Source organism: Vigna angularis, chromosome 1 (assembly GCF_016808095.1).
Source record: "Vigna angularis cultivar LongXiaoDou No.4 chromosome 1, ASM1680809v1, whole genome shotgun sequence".
Lineage (NCBI taxonomy): Eukaryota > Viridiplantae > Streptophyta > Magnoliopsida > Fabales > Fabaceae > Vigna > Vigna angularis.
In genome coordinates this window covers 26,731,220-26,753,752 of record NC_068970.1, presented here as the reverse complement: position 1 = coordinate 26,753,752, position 22,533 = coordinate 26,731,220, and the positions used below count along the sequence as shown (strand labels likewise).

Below are 22,533 nucleotides of genomic sequence, written 5' to 3'. Positions count from 1 at the left end.
GGGGTGGAGGGAGCAACTCCCATTGGACAATGCTTTACATTTTCTATTTTCTCCGTCCAGGTTCATGTGTGCCCCTGAATGATGAATCCCTAACAAAATAAATAAATTAAATTAAACAAAGTATAAAAACAATAAATAAAATGAAACAAAATAGAATAAAATGAAGCAAAAGGAAAAATTAAAAATGAGATAAAATAAAAATAAAAATAAAATAGAACAAAATCGAATAATAAAAAAAATAAAATAAATTAAAATAAAACAAAATAAAATAAAGTAAGATAAAACCAAATCAAATAAAAATTTGAAACAAATAAAATGAAATCAAATAGAGTCATCGAAAAATAAATAAAATGCAACAAAGTAAAACAAAATAAACATCATGAAAAAGAAAGAATTGTCTGGTTATTATTTATTATTTGTGTTTATTTACTTTTTCTTTTTCGTTTTTTTTAAATACTTTTTTATTTTATTTTAGTTATTCAGACACAAAATTTAGTGTTGAAAAAAGAATCACAATTTTTCAAAACTTGAAGGATTCCTCAAACTCCTTCAATCTCTTGTCCTTTTTCTTCTTCAATTCAGCCTTGTTGTTTCTCAGCCTCTTATTCATTCTCTCGTGTACTTGGAAACCTAAAGAAATTATTAAAGCACTTCTTGTAGAATCATTTGTATTAGGACTTATCTTTTAATTGTAAGCATTTAAATATCATGTAACTTATTTTTTAGTATAGTTTTGTCTAAGCAATAATCGATTATTACGGAAATAATAGATTATCATAAGTAGAATTAAAAAGAGATTTTGTTTCAATAATAATCAATTATCATCAAAAGCTACAATTGTCCAAGGTTCGACAATAATTGATTATCACTAAGGATAATAGATTATCATTTTTTAAAAAACCTATGACGGCCTATAATAATCGATTATCACTTTTGGTAATCGATTATAACTGGCAATTGGGAACTGCATTTTCATTTTCTAACCCTTGGCCTATAAATAAAAGTCTCCACAACCTTAACAAATTTACCTAAACTATTATAGAGTACAAAATTGGTTTTGAGGAAGCTCTAGTGTTTTAAGTGATTGCTTTATCAAGTTCTTGAAGAAGAAGAAGTTTGTCTTAGTGCATCTAAGGTGAAAGTGGTTCTCTACCAAGTTGTTCAAGTTTTTCTTTATTCCCTCGTGTGTCGAAGAAAGATGTTTTCTCTTCTGTTTAGTTCTTTATACATCTTGTAACATCAAACTGATTTTAGAGAAAAGTTAATCATTTAAAATTAACAACTAGACATGGAATCTTTTGATTCGAACTAGTATAAAAATCATTTGTGTGATTTTCTTTATCTCTTCGTCTCTTTACTTTAATTTGTTTGAAGAAAATTTTAAAAGGGAAAACAAAGTTTTTAATAGAACCAATTCACCCCTCCCCACTTGGTTTTGTATTCGTTTACACGCTTTTAAACATTTTGTTGTGCGATACCAATTCCTACGAGGTTTTGGATGGTTCTTTTGATATATTGTGTGCATATGAGTGTGAATCTATGTATGTACAAGAGATATATGCATGTATAATGTCTTAAGCATGTTTTCACGTGATTTGGAATTCATATATGAGGGTTGGACCTTAGGTTTTTTGGTCCATGAATGTGATTATTTGTGGGAATAATTGATTATCTAGAATGATAATTGATTATCCCTTAATGCATGATAAATTATGGTGATTTGTTGTGCGAAACCACTAATAATTGATTATCTTAAATGATAATCGATCATCATAGTGTAATTTGTGTACATGTGTATGTTTCGGAAATAATTAATTATCACTTATGGTAATCGATTATCCTACAGTATTTTTATTGAAAATAGTGCGTTTTGATGAAGAATGAACATGGCCTAAGCTTGAGGAGCTGTGGAATGTGATGATAATCAGAGATTGAGATTAGTGGTTGTGTTTAAGTTCATGTTTGACTTATGGTTGAGATTGAAGCATGAGTTGAAGATGGAATGCAAAATAGTGTGTGTGTGATTAACGAGTGACTACAAGCAGGTGAGGTAAGGTACATGAATGTGACTGAGTCTTGTCACGATGAAGTTCATGATTTGGTGATGCTCACGGTGTTAATCATGATTGGGATAATCATGATAGTGGTATATCTATGATGATGATCATAATATTGAAAATGTTATAGGTTATGCTAACTTAAGAGTGGTGTTACTATAATGGTTATATTAAGTAGTTGGTTAGCATAGATGCTAATGAGTGGATAGACCAGAGGTTTATGTGTGAGATGTTAATGATGACATCAAGAGATAGACATCAAAGATCGACGATTGAGATTCAAGGATCAATAATCGAGTAATTCATTATGATTGAATTGTTTATGTTAGAATAATACATAAAAATTATGTTCTACTTGTTAGAAAATCCAACAGAAACCTTATTAAAATCAAGATTGGATATGAACGAAAGTTGAGTTATATCACATGTATCATTACTCATTTATTTTATATCTATTATTCTATTCATTTAATTTATTGAGTGTGGTGTTTATAATTATAACTTCTCACAATTAATGTAATCTTATGTATGCCATTTTTCAAAAAAACAAAATATATTATTATTATTATCTTATATTGCACCCTTGCTGTTAGTATTTTGAAACTCGCTCGCACCATTTTTACATATTTACCAATCCTTCTAATGGGCCAACTAATCTAATCTAATAAATTTTAGGAGTTTCACCTACCCGGATTTCATCTTGTACCTCCAAAATAAATAAAAAATGTCTATTTTATCACTAATTAAAAACGTTTTTAGTTTGTTTTAATTTGCTAAAAATGAAAAAAATATGGTAAAAAATTCTTAACTAGTTTCATTTTCAGGTTTCTCTCTCATCTTACTACTGTCTTGGATTTCATTCTTCTTCATTGCTCTCTTTTAATTTATAATTATTTAATATTTATTTAAAATTTTCATTATAAAAAAACAAAATAAAAAATTAATACCATGAATTCAATATTTATAATTAAATTATAAAATTATAAACTAATACAATAAATGAAACAATTATAAATTATCTAATAAACTTAAAAATAAACTCCAAAATAATAATACATAAAAGTACCTAAAAAATCATTCAAAATTTTGATATCAATTTTACATACAATTTTTTTAAAATAATTTAAAAAAAGTCATATAATTTGTTATATAACAAAATTTTAACAAAATGAAAAACTAATAGAATAAATTAAACATTTATAATTAAATTATAAAATCAAAAAAATAATCTAATAAACTTAAAAATTAAAACACCAAAATAATAATAGTTAAAACTACCTAATAATTTTTAAACATTTTTCATATGAATTTTAAATAAATTTATATTTTTAATAAATTTAAAATATTCATACAAATTATTTAATGAAAAAAATTATAAATAATGAAATTAAACATTTTAAAATAATCTAATAAATTTTTTAGTTCAAAATAAATAAACTTTTAAATTTTAAAATAGTATAATATAATATTTAAAAAAACAAACTTTTACATTATAAATAATATAATTAAACATTTTAAAATAATTTAATAAACTTTTAAATTTTAAAATAATATAATACAATTAAACATTCAAAATAAACAAACTTAAAAAACACATTATGCCTCCATCGGATATGTGCGAGACAAACATGTCTCGGTTATTGACCTGCGAAGAGTTTAAAATAAATAAAATTTAAAAAACATGTATGTCTCGATTTGAATATGTAAATGCGAAATATGCCTCCGATGTCAAAATGTAAGAGAAAAAAAAAAAGTATATTTCGGATATGAAAATGTGAGAGAACATCAAATTTCAAAGTCTGATTTTTTTTTCTTTATCAGATTTTGACATCTGAAGAAAATCAGATTTTAATATCAGATCGAATTTCGACTTATTCATTGGATTTTCATATCTGATTACTATGAATTTAAGAGTAAATCCATATACTTGTTTGCGTCAAAATCTTAAAAAAAAAAAAAACACTTTCTCAACTTGAATGTCAATCATCACCACTCTGTCTCGAACCACCACTTCCAATTGTCTCTAACACTAGTAAGGTTAGCAAAACGGAAAAAAAGAAGGAAAAGAAACGAAATGGAGGTGCAAACAGAAAGAAAGTGAAGGCATGAAAGTGAAGAAGGAAGTATATATTCCATGCTGTTTTAATTAATGCATCACTGAATTGGTCAACTATTTTGATCAAATTAACTTAATACAGACCTAATTAATTACAAGGATATTTATAGAATTTGGAAGTGCAAGATGAAACTCTTGGAAGTGCAGGTAAAACACCCTAAATTTTATGCTCATAACTTCAAAATTTTTGGACAAGCCCAACCTACTCTACAAGCCCAACCTACTCTAGCCATATTATTTTATTATTTTTACCTAATTACTTCATCAATCATAATTTTTTTTATCTAACTATTTCACTAATATTTTATAATTTTTCTACATTCATCATTTCTATCCACCACTTTATCAATATCCAAATATTTTCTCTTTAACGCACCACTTCCTTTTCTATATCTAAACTCTTCATTACATCAAATTCTATTTTCCTATTTATCTTCTTCATCATTCATCACTTACAAGTTCTAAAAGAATTTATAAGGCAATGGAAGCAAAATATTTATCATTTTATATATTTTATTTATTTATTGATTGATTTGTTTTGGTATCTTACTTTTAATTTTTATTTATTTATTTATTTTTACTATTTTATTAATAACGTGTATTGTTATTATTTTATTAGTGATGTGTCTATAACTTCATTTTTATTTATTTATTATTATTATTTTTATTTTATTAGTGAGATTGTTTATACCTTCATATTTATTTATTTTTATTTTTATTTTATTAATGAAGTGTTTATAATTTTATTTTTATTTATTTATTGTTTTTATTTTTTTAATAGTGAGAATTTTATATCTTCATTTTTATTTATTTATTATTATTATTATTTTATTAACGAGGTGTTAAAATCTCATTTTTTTTGTAATTATACTTAATATACTTAGATGATTTTGAATATATATATATATATATAATCAGACAGGGTGTCATCCGTGAGAGGGTTAAAGGAACCACCGACAAGATTGGAATCGTTGTCGCCCGACTTGTTGGCGAAGGTACGCCTCTCGGAGGTGTCGTCGATGGAGTGAGACTCGTGGACGAGGTTGCACTCGAAGCAAACGATGTCGTCATTGGAGTGGTCGAACACAACCTCTGTTTACTTCTAGTTATTTAAAATACAGTAGGCATGTAAATTCTTTTATTGAGTATATATAAATAATGAAAATAGTAAATATTTGTTGTATGTATATTTGTTATTGAAATAGTATGGAGCGTTGTGATGTTATAATATCTATCCATAAAAAAAATTGTTAACGAAGAAATTGAATTTTTATTAGATAAATTGGATTATATTGTATTCTAATTAATTTTTAATTAATCAAAATAAATTAATGAATTATTTTATCTAATATATAATCTCAGAAAATTTATAAGATTTATCGAGTTTAACACCATATTTGTTTTTACAAACCCAAAACAATAATATAAAAAGACGGAAATATCTGAAGTCCACTCCTTCTGCTTTACCATTAATAATTTCTAAACTTACATAATGAATTTCAAACATGCAACGCGACGTGAATAATTGTCAAACATGTGTAAAGAAAATTGATTTGGCAAATTTGGTCAAGAAAATAAAAAGTTTGTCTATTTTTTCACTAAATCACTTTCATTTTGCACTTCCATTGACATTTTGGGTCCAAAAAGTTCATTATTTTAAGTTCATTGTTTTGGGTCAAGTTATTCTAGTTAATTATCAACGTAAGCTCATGGAGACATTCAACGAATTAGCCAATATTAACCTCTTTATAATCATGGTTGCTTTGAAACAAAGAAGAGATTATTGGAATCTTTATAATCATGGTTGCTTTGAAACGAGATTATTGGAATTTTTAGTTAGGTTCATATAACTTTGGTGCATATGTTACTTAATTACATATTTTACTTAAATACCATAGAATTTATAATTCAACATTTTCTTCATATTTTACAGTCATATTTTTCAATTCTCACATATTTATCATATGTAATACAATGCTTGTATATCCTAACAAAATGACAACGTTTCATCACAATTTTTTTTCTATATACACTAATGCAGAAAGGGCTTTAGACGTCCGTTCTTTTGGCCTTTTGACGTCCGATCTTCTCCCGACGTCTTTGTGGGTGACGTTACTTAGACGTCGGGGGTCCACATCGGACGTGTATATAGACGTCCGATGTGTCAGGCCCGACGCCTATCCAGACGTCCGATGTACACACTCGGACGTCCACGTAGACGTCCGACGTGCCCGTCTGACGTCCCCAGAGACGTCCATCTCTTCCCTCCCCGTAGACGTCCGTCCTTGGCTCAGCATTTTAGCACATAGGGCTTCGGCCGGCGCTACTATAGCGCTTCGCTAACTCGAAGCCTCTCGCTAAATCTAGCTTCGCTAACGCTCGGCTAAGTCTTGAACCGTCACGGTTCGCTTTCTCAGTAGCAAAAGCGCTTATCTTTGCTCCCGCTTCCTCGCATCTGTGCTCGTCAAGCCAACTTTGCTTTTTGGGAGGTGACACTGCGGTTGAAGCAGACATTTTGAAATGACAGCATCGAAGATCCCCCCTGCTTGCAGAAATGAATGGATTAGAAGGGGGGGCTGGGTTCTATTTCCGGGACGGGCAGGAGGTGAAGGCCATAAGATTGCCCTCCCGGTAAGGAAGAGAGGAAAAGGGTGTTGAAAATCCAGACCGGCTCAGAGAATCACTGGCGCTATTTAGCCCTTCGTTTCGCCATTTGAAGTACCCTGCCTTCCCCTTTTGTAACATACCCAGGCGCGCTCCCTTCATATCACTAAGAAAAAAAAAATACCAATCAAAGCCCTATCTAAGTAAATAAGTGAAACTCTTGACGTCCGTTGTGGGGGAGGGGAGGGGGGGGACGGACGTCTATAATATTATAGGCGTCCGTCTCCCTCCACAACGGACATTTCGGGTGCTGACAGGGTGGTTGAAGAATTAATTGTCTTCAGCCCCTTAAACGTCTGTTGTGGGGGGGGGGACGCCTATAATATTATAGACGTCTGTCCCCCTCCACAACGGACGTTTAAGGGGCTGAAGACAATTAATTCTTCAACCACCCTGTCAGCACCCGAAATGTCCGTTGTGGAGGGGGACGGACGCCTATAATATTATAGACGTCCGTCCCCCTCCACAACGGACGTTTAAGGGCTGACAGAGGGGAGTTGAAGAGGTGATTGTCTAGCCTCTTAGACGTCCGTGGGTGGGTCTTGGACGTCTATAATATTATAGACGTCCGTCCCCCCACACAACGGACGTCGATAGTTTCACTTATTTATAGATATGCCACCAGTCAATTATTTACGTTGGGGCTGTTGAGGACGACCGTCTCTGGGGTGACGTTAAAGGCCATTTCTGCACTGGTGATATTAGATGATTTAAATCCTCATATCATCCTCATATTTGTTGAAAAATCTCAAATGGATCATCGTTTTTTCAACTATCTCAATTGAATCCATATATTTGTAAAACTGAACCAATTAAGTCTTGTCCGTTAAGTTTTCACAAACGACGTTAAAATTTGCTGACGTGGAATTTGTTATTTAATTTGTTATTAAGTCTTGTATAAGTGTTATATGACGTCTTATGTTATATTATTTAATTGTTCAGATTACGGATTTCTTTAGATTAGGAGATTTTTAATGAAATAGGGTTAGAGGCGTGTCGCAACTGGAAAGGACCCCTTCACCAATGGCGACGACGATGGTTGTTGACGGTGGTGAGCTGGTCTTCCCGCAAACTTAACTATTGAAGCCTATGGCCAACAGAACATACAAGACCAATGATCCCTTCCAGTTGCCCACTACGTGTTATGGCTAACTTACTGGTGGAACACTCAACAATGGTTCCCTGGATCAAGTGTAATTTTTGGGAGTCCACATATCTTTTCTCGTGAAGACAAGGAAATTTTGACTAAGATGCCAACATTTAGGTGGCTACAAAATTGTGTTTTTTTTTAATGCAGCTCACTTTGGGATGTTGAATTCCAAGTTCCAAAGAGATTGATAACCAGACATTTCTCGTCGGTTACCCAAATAGACCAAATTGCACATAACCTCTCCTCTAAGCTTTTGAAAGAACCAGACTCTGACCCTATCTCAGTTTCGAATCGCCTCCACCTCAGCTACTCCACATCACTCCAACCCCAAATTTTATTCTTCAAACCCTAAACCTTTGTCCCGAAGCTGGCCGCAATGTATTAGGCTTCCATCAGTGGCTCTCTTCCAATCCCTAATTCACACACACTGACCACACACCATCGATGATGTCATGCTCACTATCCTATAGAATATAAACCAGGGACGATTGAAACCTACTGAAACAGAAACAACAAAAAGGTAGGAAAAAAAATAAAATTTCAGGAGAAGGTGTTTTCAAAACTTGTGTTTGTGTCCCGAGCACATTTGATACTGGTTAACGAAGAAGAGAATGGAACAGGAAAAAGATGAATTGCGAGATGATGCTTCTTGAATTAAAAAAATGAAAAAAAAAAAGATGAAAAAGGGTAACAGTGTACAGACCTTGTCTTCGTCGTGGTCTCTCAATCTCATCTCGAGCATCTCTCTGCCAAGCTAATCAATGGAATTGGAAGAAGCCTTGAAGGCAGAGTTAACGGACCCGGAACTGCAAGTGTTGGGTGTTGTAGTGTGGAATGGATTGAGGCTAGTTTGATTTTTCTGTTTTGCAGGTTTCAGTGGAGGTGCTACGCGGTGGCTACCAAGGTTTTGATGGTTGGGTTAGATTCCTGTGTTTGTCTTCTCTCGTGTGTTTGTCTATTGTGTTCACTGATCAAATCTAATTCCCTTTTTCTAACCCTATTTACTTAAAAAATTTCTAATCATAAGAAATTCCTAACATTACTAATTCAATTTTGTGCCACGTCAAAAATTGTTAATTTAGTTAAAAAATTTCACATAATATAATAGTTTTACATGAGCAGATTAAGTGTGCACCACGTCAGCAAATTTTAGCGTTGTCTATGAAAACTTAATGAATAGAGCTTAACTGGTTCAAATTTTAAAATATTTGGACCCAATTGAGACAATGTTTCAAATATACAAACCAAATTGAGACAGTTGAAAAAATAAAGATCCACTTGAGATTTCCCAACAAATATGACCCAATTAACCTCTTTCATAATCATAAGGGATTATTGGAATTTTTAGTTAGGTTCATATACCTTTGCTGCATATGAGAATTACTTAATTACATATTTTACTTAAATATCACAATTTCATAGAATTAATAATTCGACATTTTCTTCATATTTTACAGTCATAAATTTCAATTCTCAAATATTTATCACATGCTGAATATGTAATACAATGCTTTTATGTCCTAATAAAATGACAACGTTTCATAACAATTTTTTTGCTATATATTAGAAATATAAAACTTACAATTAGTAATTTTTAAAATATAAATTATATTTTCTTATTTTTATCTCTGGAGATAAAGTTTCTGAGATATTACAAAAATATTTTTTTATAACTATTCAAAATTAATATATGAAAAATAAGTTTTTAGCGTTTAAATATACATATTTTTTTATAAACACTAGTGCAAAAACAACGTATAACGTCACGCGTTCAACGTCCAACTACTAAATAGCCAACATTAAAAATGACCGGTGAAATTTTTGTAAATATATGCAATTATTAGACATCATTTAAAATTGTAAATCGACATCAATTTGTGATATTGTGCAAATTTTGTGAAAATGCTTGTCGTGAAGGTGAAAATTTATTTTCATATGATGTCGAATTCCCTAAAATTAGATGTCTCGAATGTCCCATCGTTAGATGTTAAAATGTTAGTGAATTCAATAAAAATTTGAGCGGGAGATTGAAAATTCATTCACTTTATCTTAGCGCGTGATACTCTCTTCTCTGCTCAAACTTTTCTGGAACGAAGTTTAACGACCATCACATGTAATCTTTCTTTCCTTTGTTACAAATGCATGTTAATTAACTACTTTAGGTATGATTTTTGTTTGTTTAGACCGATTATTTTCGTGTTCCCTTCTTTCATAGGCGCATTCTGCTTTCTCTCTCATTGGTGGCAACACTTTATTCCGACGAACCCACCTTTTGAAGGTTTGTTTTCGTTTTCGTTTTGAATAACTAATTTGTTGAACATGTTTGTTGTTGTTTTTTTGTTGAACTTGTTTGTTGTTGCTGTTTTATTGAACTTGTTTGTTGTTGTTGATTGATTGAACTTGTTTGTTGTTTGTTATTGTTGTTTGTTGTTGATACTACACTAGACGTTCATAGTTCGTTCATGTTGTATAAAATACCAAAAACTGAAATTTGTTGTCTTTTCTGCTTTTCAGATCTTGTAGACTTGTAAAAAAGATCACAATTAATTAAAAAAAACAAAAAACAATTGATTAACATCGAATGTTGACAAAATTCGACGTTAATTTGTTTGACATCGAATTGTTCTCTTTGATGTTAATTTAACGTCTCCCGATATGACATCGACCTCGAATTCGACGTGAAAGGCCAAAAAACACCAACGTTATACAATGTTTTTGTACTAGTAAAAATATAAAATGTTGAAAATTAAATTATTGGTTATATATATATATATTAATTAGTAGTGTAGGGTTTTAATCAATATGAGTCAACATAAGTCAATTTTCTAAGTTGACCCATAAATGATGCTTTTTGTGATTGATTTTTAGTTAACATCGACCTAGACCACTATTCGCAGGTTTATACAACCCAATCACACCAACAAGTATACTAGGTAGATGTAACATATATAAAGTTTTGTATCTAAATGAATTTGGCAGAAAATGCAAGGTTCTAACTATCTTGATCCTTATAAAAGATTAACCGTGAAGGTGATGTTGTTTAAAACAAATTTGTGTTGTGAAGTTATAATAAAATACGTTTAGAAAATAGTTTGGATTACTATATGAGTGACTTTCAAATAATTAAATTGTATTTGAGTTTGACTTCACCACTTTTCTCTCTCTTGTATTTAGATTTATTAATAAATATGGAATTGCAAATGATCAAGTCATGGGAGTTTGGTTAGATGTAACTTTAGGTTCATTCCTAACACCTAGAGCTAGAATCACCACCCTTCAGTATGATTCTTTAGTGATTGCTTAAATGAATAACCTACATTAAGATTAAGACTCTATATCCAGCTTCAACCCTATATCTATTCCTAGCATTTAGAAACACACAGGAAAACTGATTGGGCCACAACTTGACATTAGTTCCCACTGAATCTCAAGCCAATGAATTAAGACGAGTGATCAGTTCATCCAACGTTAAGAATAAATCAATTCACAAACTTATAATCAAAATCAAACATTCATAAATGAAAGACGATACCAAATACAAGAGTGTTCAAGTAGTTAAATCTCACATTAGTACAAAAACAGTGTATAACGTTACACGTTCAACGTCCAATCACTAATAACCAACGTTAAAAATGAGCGGTGAAATTTTTGTAAATAAATGCAATTATTAAATATCATTTAGAATTGTAATTCGACGTAAAATAATATAAAGCGTCGAATGAATTTTAAATTCGACATCAAAAGGTTAGTGAATTCAATAAAAATTTGAGTGGGAGATTGAAAATTCATTCACTTTATCTTAGCGCGCGATACCTTCTTCTCTTCTCAAACTTTTCTTGAACGAAGTTTGACGAGCATCATATGTAATTTTTCTTTCATTTGATACAAATGCATATTAATTAATTACTTTATGTATGATTTTTGTTTGTTTTAACCGATTATTTTCATGCTCTTGTCCTTCATAGGCGCATTTTGCTTTCTCTCTCAGTGTGACAAAACTTTATTCCGACGAACCCACCTTTTGAAGGTTAGTTTTCGTTTTCGTTTTGAAGAACTTATTTGTTGAACTTGTTTGTTGTTTTTTTGTTGAACTTGTTTGTTGTTGTTGTTTAGTTGAACTTGTTTGTTGTTGTTGTTTGATTGAACTTGTTTGTTGTTGGTTATTATTGTTTGTTGTTGATATTGCACTACATGTTCATAGTTCATGCTTTATAAAATATCAAAAATTTAAATTTATTGTTTTTTTTTGCTTTTCAGGTCTCGTAGAGTTGTAAAAAAGGATCACAATTAATTAAAAAAAAAAGATTTTTTAACGTCGAATATTGACAAAATTCGACAATAAGTTTAATGTCAAATTTTTTAAATTCGACGTAAATTTAACGTCTCCTGATATGACGTCGTTAGTGAATTCGCTGTTAAAAGGCCAAAACCTTCGACGTTGTACACGATTTTTGCACTAGTGTCACTCAACACACATTCAACACATTGGAGATTTAGCTCTTCATAAATGATAGGAATAAGTTACAACAAGGAAGAAACTTCATCTTTCTTAACACTGTATTTTCTCTTCTTTCCCTTGCATCAAAACTCCTTTTTAGCTTCTTTTAAGTTGTTTATAAAACTCTATATTTTCATCTTTTTATTTAGTAAAAATCTTTTTCCTTGCATTAAAACTCCTTTTTAGTCTCATTTAGTTTCCAAATCTTTAGAATTAGGTTACATTTTGGTTAGGATATAAAAATAGAAGTTTTGTAAAAATGTTGCTAATTTTTTGTTTTTAGATACTTAAAATGTCTTTAAATAAATAGTTTTTTTTCTCTTTTAGAAAAATCAGAATAAAAATTGAAATTTTCTTAGATAAGTCTTTACTTTACTAGGCAAAAAGAGACTTGATGCTTGAAGATTGATCATGTTTGGAACCAATGTGTAAGTTTGACTTAGGTTAGAAGTCTTAGTGTGTGTTGTAGTTATTCAACATGTTAAAATGATGTTTAATAGGTTAAATGACTTGCACATATAGTTTTGTGAATATCATGTTCAATTGACTTAAATAAACATCAATTAGTTGATTTCACTTACATAACTAAAATCAATTGATTAAGAATTACTTTCAATTTATTAAACAAGTTAGTTTGCAAGCTATATAGCCTTTCTTTTATGTGAAATGAGCAACACTTATCAAAAGCACAAAATTTGTTTTGAAAACTAGAAAAATTCATACTCTTAGAGGAAGAATGTGTTATTGTTGTTCGTGATTGATCTTGCAGATGTTGAAGATGTGACTGCTCCTTGTTGAAGATGTGTAAAAAGGTTCTTGATTGACTAGGAAGAGTCAATCTTAAGGTTTGATCCTTCTAATGTATTCACATGTGTTTAGATGTTGTTTCTTGTGTGAGTGTAGGTCTGCAAGAGTGATTCTTATTGTGCTTTGATTGTTTCTTATGTGATTCACGAAACTTGTGTTTTTGTGTATAGTTTCTATTACAAGAGTTCAGTTGTAAAGATATTGTAATATCTTGAAATTAGTGGAAAGTCAAGCAAAGGTTGTCTTGACTAACTAGATGTAGCTCCTTTGAAATGAACCAGTATAAAATTTTAATGTATTGTCTTTAAGTGTTTGCAAATTTAAAGTTCTAATTATGTGTTTCAAGAAATGCTATAAATTGGATCTTTAATAATAAATTTAGTATAATTGCATAATTAGTTAATAAATAAGTGTATTTGTTACTTTTGTGATTGATCTTTAGTATCATATAAATCATATCTATTATCTGATTGTTGTGTGAAATATTATAAAATTCATTGTCAGAATTTTTCTTAATTATTTTCATATTTTAATAAGTTAAAATTTTTGATTTAGGAATGTAGCAAGTTTTGAATCTCGTGGTCATTAAGATGTAATAAAACCTTTTTTCATAAGTTTTGAACTGAAAAAAAAATCTTTAAGGGCCAATTCAAACCCATTCTTGGAATAAATCCTTTTTAGTGATTACAACAAGTTCTAAGGAAGATGAGACCACCAATAAGTTGACTTCATCCTCACTTAAGGGTAGTGATGATAATAAAAAAAATAGTGATAGCAATGTCAATGCCCTGTTAATGTTCCTACCATGCCTAATAGTCCTACATTGTTTAGGAGTCGAGGCTAAAGGCAATTTAAATACTCATTCTCTTTTCACCTTTTGAAAAGTTTTTTAAGGACAAAACTATAATGGAGCACAAATTCCAAAGTGAACAATACCTTGGATAAGGCATGATTGATCCTAACGATGTTACTCAACAGACTTGGGATCAAAACATTGGTTCCCATCATGGGACCGATAACGAGGTTCTAAGACAAACCATCGGTCCCTTTAGCCCTCAATTGGGGATGAAAAATCATTCCTCTTAGACCTCGATTGGGGATATTATATTCCTACCACCCCTAATAGTTCGACATTGCTGAGGAGTTGAGGCCAAAAGCAATTTAAATACTTCTTCTTCTTTCCACCCTTCGAAGCACCTTTTAAAGACAAAATCGTGACGGAGCACAAAGTCCAAAGTGCATAATACCTCAAAAGAGGTATGATTGACCCTAACGATGTCACTCGATGGACTTGGGATCAAAACATTGACGCACATCGTGGAGCCGATAATGAGGTTTTAAGATGAACTACCAATCCCTTAAGCCCTCCATTAAGGATAAAAAATTATCCCCTTAGACCTTGACAAAGGGGCTTATGTTTCTATCACGTCCAATAGTCCCACATCGCTTAGGAGTCGAGGTCTAAGGAAATTTAATTACACATTCCTCTTTTCACCCTCCAAGGCGCCTTTTAAGGACAAAACCATGACAAAGCACAAACTCCAAAGTGAACAATACCTTAGATGGAGGGTGGTTAACTCTAATGATATTACTTAACAGACTTAGGATCGGAATAAGTAGATCTTAGGGTTAAGGTTTACTTTTCTACATATCATTGGTCATCTGTAAATCCATTTTTTAAAGTGTTAAAATGGTAGAAGGTAATGTAGGTGATGACATGATAAGTATAGACCAAGTAAGTACTAAAGATAATGTATGTGATGCTAGAAGATTATCCGTATGATTTCTTCTACATCTACATGTATTTGATCTTAATAACAAAAAGGCCACAACCCATTAAAACAAAATAATTTTAAAAATTAAATTTTTTATAATATATTATTTTAAGGATGAAAATATACATTAACATTGTAACTTAAATATTAATACTTACAAATTAAGTTTTGATTATTAGTTATAATAAAGTAATTTAACATATAAATATAATAATTATTTTAATTTATTTGATTAGATGCAATTGAGTAATTACAAGCTTAAAAAATATTTATATGACTAAATATGTTTTTAATATTAATATATACAAAATTTTAAAAATAAAAAATAAAAAAAAATGCGTCAACCTGTCCTTTGGCGATATAAGTTAAGATTTCTAGTTTGTTTTTATACAACGAGCCGTCCCATCCCCACCTTATATTTGATAGGCCGTAAGAGGGTGGACCGCTCCGTTTTACCATTTTTAATCTTTGGTTTGCTAGGTTTTTTCTTCTCCTTGAATTCTTTCGTAGATCCTAAGGCTTTGTTCACATGTGAGGATTTGTGGGAGATGATTTTGGGAAGAGTGATTGAATGAATTTTAGAGAAAATTTTTTGTTATTTGTTTGAGTAGATTTGGAGGTAATTGGAAGTGGATTTGGAAGTAAAGTTTTTGAGAATTAGTGTAAGATTTGATTGATGTGAAAGATAAAAACAATTGTTTAATTGATAGAAATTAAAGATTATGAAAATGCCCCTGATTATTAAAGTAATATAAAATGATAAATTTTAATGTTATATTTAATTGTAAAAATATTTATAAAAAATAAAAAATTAACATTAATTATTATTATTATTATTTTAATTTTATATTTAATTATTATTTAATAATTTGTTAATGTTATATTTAATTGTAAAAAGTAAATAATTAAAAATAATTATTAAACTCCCAATTTCTTCGTATAAGTGGTAAATGACATGAGGATTCCTCCCAGTCTGCAATTCAGAATCCAACACCACCACATCACCTTTGATTTATCCTCATGAACAACTCCCCAAGGCGCACTCTTCCCATTCTACATCTAACTCGGTGGTTGTGGAGCTACACCCTCCCACCACCACCCCGAAACACTTTCCTTTTTCTCTCTACTCAAAATTCTCTTCAACGACACTATCCGACTCACCGGAGAAACAAATGAAGACTCCATCTCACTCCCCAAGCTCTCGTTATGCAATGCAGAAGAAGAAGAACCAACCGGTGTAGACCGATCTACCTCTTCCCCAACTGTTTCAGGTTCACACACAACAACACCCACCTCAGATCGAGTTTCTTACTCGGAAATGGCCTCCATATGTGCCCAGCTTTCACACACCAACGCCTGGAACCGAATACAACGAAGCATAATCGAATACAACACTCAGCTTTCTTCTCACTCTATAGCGTAACCGAATACGCACCCCATAACTGAATACATCTTTCTTTTTCTCAGCTGATATCATGATATTTACAAAGGGCAAAGATGAGATTTGCTTTCAATTCTCTGCAAATCATCTCATATATGCGAATGATACAAAAAGCATGTATCCCGCAAATCCTCTCAATTCCGTCGTCGCAAACTGGCGAAAGTGAACACCACGTTCGCTTCATTTCATCGCTCGCATTCGCCTCTGAACAATAAAATCTGTTCAAGCGAACACTGCGTAAAGGTATTTGGAAGAAATCCATGAAAAGTTGTGAGGATATAGAGTTTAAGATTTTATATTTATCATGAAACTAATAACACTAGGCTTACTAATTTTATAATTGATAAGAGATTCGATTTTATTGATTCAATTTCTTCCTCATGGTTTAAAGTTTTTTTTAATAGGTATCAATTTGTTCATTTCATTTTGTTTGTTTTTTCAATTAATTGTTTCAAGTTATAACATATAATTGTTGAACCTTAGAACGTCAATGTAACTTAGATGTAAAAATTAACTATAATACCTAACTTAAATTTTATAAAAAAAAATTGATAATTTCCTAGTGTGCTTCATAATACATAATGTAACTTATACACACTAGTGTAGTAAAGGGAAACAACAACGGTTATTTTTGCTTATACGTAGTGGTTAACAAATTGAGGTATATACAAACGAGGAAAAAAGGGTAAACTTTTTGCCTCGGTTCTGACCGAGACAAAAAGGGATAGTCTTTCACCTCGATTCAAATGCAACCGAAGCGGTAGAGGGTATTTAATATATTTTTCTTTAACTTTTTTCCTACGAGGTTTATTCAGGTATTTTTTTCATCAGACTTTATTTTTTTAATGCTCTTTAAGTAATTTGGATAACAAAGCTTTCATTTCCTACGATATTTGTCATCTTTTGCTTGCAGTAGATGGATCCAATGATACTCTAAGAAGAACTTCAGCTGCAGAGTCATGAATCTGCAGATGTTCTAGCTGGGATATCACGTCTTCCTGTTCATCCTCACTTCATGGAATAAATTCCAAATATTCTAGGCATGACAAACCCTAAGATCAAACACGATTGATGCCGCTACCTACCAAATAATGCAAGTAAAAGTAAGAACATAAAACTAATTGCAGTCAAGAAACAAGAACAAAAAGAATGTACAAAACAAAGAACATAAAAATGAAAGCAAGCTCAAAACTTTAGGAACCTCATCGCCCATGGAATGCAACCTGACCTTGAGATCCTCACAGTGCATCAAAACCACAACTTTCACACACACTTCTACATCATCGTAGTCGCTAATCTCTACCGAGTGCGACACTGCATCTTCGCAGCGAAGCTTCTCCCCGAATAATTTTCTCTTCTCGGTCACAACGCTTTTTCGGACCTCCATCAACACCCTCAAGTCGTTCCGCCCAACTACCGTGAACCAGTTATCGCCCACTCGAGCAAGGCGAGCTCCCAAAGGAGCTTGGAGAGCCAACCTTGCACCTTACGACGCTTGTCATCGGAGAATTTGTGCTCCTTCGACATCATGTTGAAGAGGGTTTGCGTGTGCAGGTGAGTTTGAGGTTGAGTTTAACTCGGGCAAGTTGAGGATGGTGGTGGTAAGAAGGAATGGGAGAATGAAAGGGTTGGATGAGGTATGAAACCTTGCTTTATCATCATGACTAATACTTCCCTTGAAGAGTGGTTATTGTTTTACGTTTCTTAATTTTAACTATCGAAGAGGTTATTACCTTGGTTAAGTAGAAAATTGAGATAATAAGATCCTACTACCTCGGTTCTAAAGACAACCAATGCATAAACCTTTCAGAAAAAATTCAAAATAAAATTATAAATGACAAAATTTGAAAATATTTCTAACTATAGGCATCAAGGCATAAAGCCCTATGACATCAGTAGAGACTGACAAAATGGATTTGGAATGTTTAGATACAGAGGTTGTCAGCTTTTGGCAGGATATACCTCCTCGGTTCTGTATAGAACCAAGGCAATAAGCCTATTTTGAAAAAGTTGTTAGGTGAGAAGTTTGAATTGTAAAGGGGAAGCATGGTTTTTTGTCTCGGTTGGTCAGAGAATCGAAACAGTATACCCCTTAAGCATCGATTCCAATTGAACTGAGACATATAGTTTTGCAAAAACTACAAAATTATTACCGATAGGATTTTTTTTAAAACCAAAGCGCAAGTTAAGAAACTGTTTATTTACTAGTTACATTTAAAGTTGATAATTGTTTTAGGTTAGATAATTCCCTCAACTATTACGTATATGTTGTTACTATTACGTATATGTTGTTTCTTCAAAGTTAAGTTCTTGAATATATTCTCCTTTTGTAATCCAATTTTGTATAATATTTCTAATTCACTCCAAATTCTCCTTATCAAATAACTTTTCTAACTTTGACATTTTTCAAAATATGTTTCGAATTTTTTTATAATTATTTTCATGTTACTTTAACATTTGTATTCTACTCACATATTCAATTTTTTTTAAATATTGATATTTTAACACACAATTTTTTTACATTTGATATTATCATTTTTTATTTTATATTTTTTTTATGATAACTTATTGAAATATACAAAAAAAATTCAGAATTATTTAAACATTAAAGATATATTCAAATATCATGATAATTATACCTCATTATAATTTATCAAATCAGCCTTAAGAAATATGAAATATATTATTTATTAAAAATATAATAACAAAACTTTCTCAACATATATATTTAAGGCAGGTACAGAATCCCATAATATTGATATTCTAGAATTAGCCGGTTGTAAGACAGACAAAGAAAGAGTGTAATACAATGTAAACACACATTTGAGTGGACTAATGAATTAGTGGGTAGTACGTAGTAATTAAAGTATTGAACTAGCTTAAACTTATTAATTACGTAGGCGTGGGGTGGGGTATCAGAGTTTAGAAGTAGCGTTGAGGAAGGTGGCGGCTCTTCCAAGGGAAAAGAACTTTCCGGTGGGCAAAAGGTGCGGCGGAAGTAATGCAAGGGTGGCTGCGCAGGCGGCGGCGGCCTCGGCGTTGTGGGTACCCTTCCCCTTGGTCATGGAGGTTTGAGTGAAACCAGGGCAAAAACAGTTCACGCTCAGCCCACTTCCTTCGTAAGAATATCTCTTAGCCAACACCCTCGAATACGCATTCAGAGCCAGCTTCGACACGGCGTACTCCGTCCAGTACGACGGCCACCCTTCCTTCCTCCACCGTCCCTCCCTCACGTCTCTAAGGAACATGTCCACCACTCCCTCTATCTCCTCCTCCATCAACTCCTCGCGCTCTAGCACTGCTCTTATATCTGCGTTTCTCACCTTCTGCTCTTGCAAACAGTTCAACAACGTATTACCAAAATGTATAAACGATTAGCAAATACTAATTTTCATATTACAAACCTTAAAAGAAACATCAGTGAAGGAATCTCAGACCATGATTCCCACACTCCTTCCGAAGGTGTGAAACCAGTGTGAACAAAGACCCATATACATAAAAAGAATAAAAGGGGAAGGAGAAAGAAAAGTATAAAAAAAAAGAGAGATTCTTCCTGTTTCATCATTTGTCTTTTACTTTAAAAGCGCAATAGTTAATATACTACCACGAAATGGTCACGTTTTAACGAATAAAAAGAAAGATAATAATTTGAACTTTAAGAAAAGTGAATTTTTTTGTTCATGGGGAAGTTTATTGAAAGATTTTAACAGAGGAGGAAAATAAAAAATGGTAGAAAAGAATGAGGTACATTGAGGGAGCCAAGCCTTGAGCTAACGTTGAGAACACGAGTGATGGAAAAAGAAGAGCGACGGAAGAGAGGAAGAAGAGCCTGAATGAGCAACTTGGGACCGTGGAAGTTGGTCTTCATCACACTTTCCGCGTGCTCGACCGAGTTTTCCTCTAGTTCATTGTACGACACCCCCGCATTGTTCACCTGATCACACACACATTCATACTAATGGTTCAGTTTTGTAATGATTGGTGAGATTTAATTTGCTTTGACTCGGAAAAGAGCATGTGATGACATGAGAGAGATAGAATGAGAAAAGTAAAATAGTAGAACGAGAATGGCACCAGAATGTCCAAGGTGGGTCCGAACTTGGCTTTGAAGGAGGAGGCAAAGGTGGAAACAGAAAGGGGATCAGAGACATCGAGGAGTAGAAAATGAACGTAATCACCAACCCCTTCTTCTCTCAGTGTCTCCACCGCAGCTTCCCCTCTCTGCTTGTTTCTAGCTGTTAGCACCACACTCACTCCAAGTTCCGCAAAACGCTTCACCAATGCAAACCCTATGCCCTTGTTCCCTCCCGTCACCACCGCCACCGTCTCCCTCGTCCACCACCTCATAGATATAATCAACATACACAACATGTGCAACACAAATTTATCTCAATCATAACACCTTCAATTCAAACTTTCTTTAAACATGTAAATCATTCCCGAAAACTATGTTCTATCTAAATTTCATCCATACCCTCAGTTTCTCATTCATGAGGACACAATAAAAGATCTAAGTAAAAAAATAACTCTTTGTTATACATAGACATAGAAATCTTAAAAAATTAGTATTTGAAACCTTTTGCTAACTTGTTTTGTTACCAATCACCATTTGCAAGCAGATTAGCTTCTGAATTTGTAGAATAAACTAATGACAGGAAAAGAGGGGATCTAGAACTGAAATTTAAAGATATTCTTGATTATCAAACACATGCATATGCATAGATTGATGGCTACCTGGTTAAGAGGAGAGAGGGAGAAGGAAAATAATGCTCAGGTTCCATGTGAGAGAGAATATGAAGGAGACCTTCAATTAAGGAAGACAGTGATGAGAGGAATGGAAGGTGAATGGATATATATAGTTATATAACATAGGTTCACACAGTGGCATTCATTATTGGAAATGAAGGAGTAATCAAAGGACGAAACTAGACTTGGCAAGGAACAGAGGCGGTGGGAGCTATAAAATAAGAAGCACGATGCAACCTGCAATATTTTTACTAAATCTGCGTTGCCAAGTCTTGCAGACGTAACTTCATATAATAAAACGCATTAAATGCATTTTATAATCTCACTTCACCTTGTCAAAATGGCCACCTCACGTATCATCAGGTCACTACAATTTATTCATGTTTTTTTTCAAGTCATTCATCCACCAAAGTAAAGATTGATTTCTTCTAACGGTATTACGATACACTCTTACATTCATTCCATACATAGTATAAAGATAAAATAATTATATAAATTTTTATATTTTTTTAAGAAAAAAAATATAAAAAATAAAAAAGAATAATATCAATATAAATAATTTAGGTATATCAAGAATATTTTTTTAAAGATATATTTTTCTATATATAACCTACACTGAACTCTTGATTACATGCTAAAGAGCAAAAACTATAGTTTTTAAATTTTTTGAGATCATAATAATTGTTATTTAAAATAAGTTCATTGATTTTCTTATATGACAACTGTATTTTACACACAAAATACAAAATTATGCTTATGTCCCATAACCGTTCTGACAGAGCTTTCTCTTTCTAGTATTTATGTTTGTTATAAATAATTTAGAAGTCAAATTCTAAACTTATTTTATTTAAGTAGGATAAATCTTTGTTTGCTAATAATACCTTTTCTTACAGGATTTTATAATATTTTATGACAGTATTAAATATAATTAAAGTAGAAGATAAATAATTATATAACTAACTTTTCCTTAAAAAATGATAACTAACTAACATGACTAAAATAAGAAAACGAGAAATCTTTTCTTACTAAAATAGATTCTTTCCGTTAGAATTTATTATATTTATATTTATGCATGTGTATATATTATTCAAATAGACATGTCTTACCAAATTAATAATATTCTTACGTTCACATGCACTTAATTATTTATGCACTCGACAAAAACAACGGAAGATAATGATTATTATTATTATTGATTATTATTATTATTAACGTTAAATACAATGTGATAATTGTCACGCCTTATTTATTATTGTGCTGAATCACCTCTCTGCTTCCA

At 31.8% G+C, this 22,533-nt stretch overlaps 1 protein-coding gene across 1 annotated transcript; it reads right to left on the bottom strand.

The window, feature by feature from the left end:
- Positions 1-19,235: 19,235 nt before the first annotated feature.
- LOC108337975 ((+)-neomenthol dehydrogenase) lies at positions 19,236-21,503 on the bottom strand. The gene is made up of 4 exons (XM_017574573.2): positions 21,243-21,503; positions 20,583-20,850; positions 20,257-20,442; positions 19,236-19,834 (listed from the first exon to the last, which is right to left on the bottom strand). The coding sequence occupies exons 1-4, from the start codon at positions 21,287-21,289 to the stop codon at positions 19,424-19,426; spliced, it is 912 nt and encodes a 303-aa protein (XP_017430062.1). The 5' UTR covers positions 21,290-21,503; the 3' UTR covers positions 19,236-19,423.
- Positions 21,504-22,533: the final 1,030 nt, after the last annotated feature.